Source organism: Malurus melanocephalus, unplaced genomic scaffold, assembly GCF_030028575.1.
Source record: "Malurus melanocephalus ecotype Western Australia unplaced genomic scaffold, MMel_1.1 scaffold_96, whole genome shotgun sequence".
Taxonomy (NCBI): Eukaryota; Metazoa; Chordata; class Aves; order Passeriformes; family Maluridae; genus Malurus; species Malurus melanocephalus.
This window is the reverse complement of record NW_026623328.1, coordinates 2,259,312-2,260,925: the sequence shown is the minus strand read 5'-3', so window position 1 is coordinate 2,260,925 and position 1,614 is coordinate 2,259,312. Positions and strand designations below refer to the sequence as shown.

General features: G+C 55.2%; 1 protein-coding gene across 1 annotated transcript in view; it reads left to right on the top strand.

Annotated features, from left to right (window-relative positions):
- ARID3B (AT-rich interaction domain 3B) overlaps window positions 1-1,614 on the top strand; it is a 21,442-nt gene that overhangs the window by 14,320 nt on the left and 5,508 nt on the right. The window contains exon 5 of the mRNA XM_057368768.1: window positions 372-795. Coding sequence (XP_057224751.1) covers window positions 372-795 — 424 coding nt within the window. The remainder of the gene's footprint in view (window positions 1-371; window positions 796-1,614) is intronic.

Genomic DNA, 1,614 nt, shown 5'->3' with positions numbered 1-1,614 from the left:
CTGATTGTGGGACTGGAGTTGGGAATATCCTGAGGGTGAAACCCAGCTGATTGTGGGACTGGAGTTGGGAATATCCTGAGGGTGAAACCCCACTGAGGGTGGGATTGGAGTTGGGAATATCCTGAGGGTGAAACCCCACTGAAGGTGGGAGCAGGGTCGGGAATATCCTGAGGGTGAAACCCCACTGAGGGTTGGGAATATTCTGAGGGTGAAACCCCGCTGAGGGTGGGAGTGGGATCGGGAATATCCTGAGGGTGAAACCTCTGAGCGTGGGACTGGAGTTGGGAATATCCTGAGGGTGAAACCCCATTGAGGGTGGGAATAGAGTCAGGAATATCCTGAGGGTGAAACCCCRCTGAGGGTGGGAGCAGAGTCAGGAATATCCTGAGGGTGAAACCTCCCACTCCTGGAATTGGGAGAGCCCTCCTGGGACTGGGAGAGCCTTACTGGCAATGGGAGAGCCTTACTGGGACTGGGAGAGCCCTAGTGGGAACAGGAGACTCCTCCTGGGAATGGCAATGTCAGTGCCCGCTCCATGCCCAGGTGACGGTGCGGTGCCGCTGACCGTGGCCGTGCCCAGCCGCCTGGCCGTGCCGGTGGCTCTGGGTGGCCCTGCGGCCAGCAGGACGGCGGCGCTGGAGCAGCTGCGGGAGCGGCTGGAGGCGGGCGAGCCCCCCGAGAAGAAGGGGGCGCGGCTGACGGACGAGGAGCAGCGGATGGTGCAGCAGGCGCTGCAGCGCAACCTGCTCAGCGTGGCCCGGCAGATCCCYATGAGGATCAAAATCAACGGCAAGGGTGAGCTGGGGCGCTGGGCACCGAGGGGTTAAAGCAGAGTGTAGGGTTTGGGGTCGGGTTTTCCTGCCCGGGTTGTAGTCCATCCCAAAAAATCCYGGATTCAGAAGGATTTTGCCATGTTCCCAAAGCTGGTTCAGGTGCTTGGCCTCAAATATGGTGGAAAAGGTCAAAAGAGGCGATTCCCCCACAGCAACAGCAGCTGGGATTGGGATTCCCAGTTCCTGGCAGCTCTGCTCCCACCCACATTCTGGAAACTCCCCTCCCTCTCAAATTCTCCATCCAAACCCACACAGCTGCTGAAAGGAAATACAAATTTATCCAGTCACTCTCTCCTCGCTGGGAGAGTCCCTACAAATAGGATTTTCCTGAGGATTCTGGGATGGGATTCCCATACTTGTGAGCAGGGCTGCTCTGCCCTCTGCACCCTCATTTCCCCCACTSCACCATGAAAAACCGGTTGTGCTGTGAAAGGAGAAAAAATTTACTGAATGTTTTTGACTGATTTTAACCACAGCTAATTAGATTGTGTTTTAATAACAATTGGACCTTTACAAAAACAATTAATGCATGGTTGGATAACAATGTTTAGGTTCAGCAGTTTTTAGGGCGGTGGCCTCGCTGTAGGAGCAATCCCAAAATCCTCAAACTCCGCTGGTACTTCCCGAGCTGAGGGGACAGAGAAAAATGTTTTTTTTTTTTTGGAGTGTTCCGGGGTTTTCACTCCCTCTAGTGGCCGCTTGGGATCACGGCCCTGTAAGGAATGAGATCGCCGACCTGCGTGGAGTGGGGTCATTGCCCTGTGAGGAATGGGATCATTGT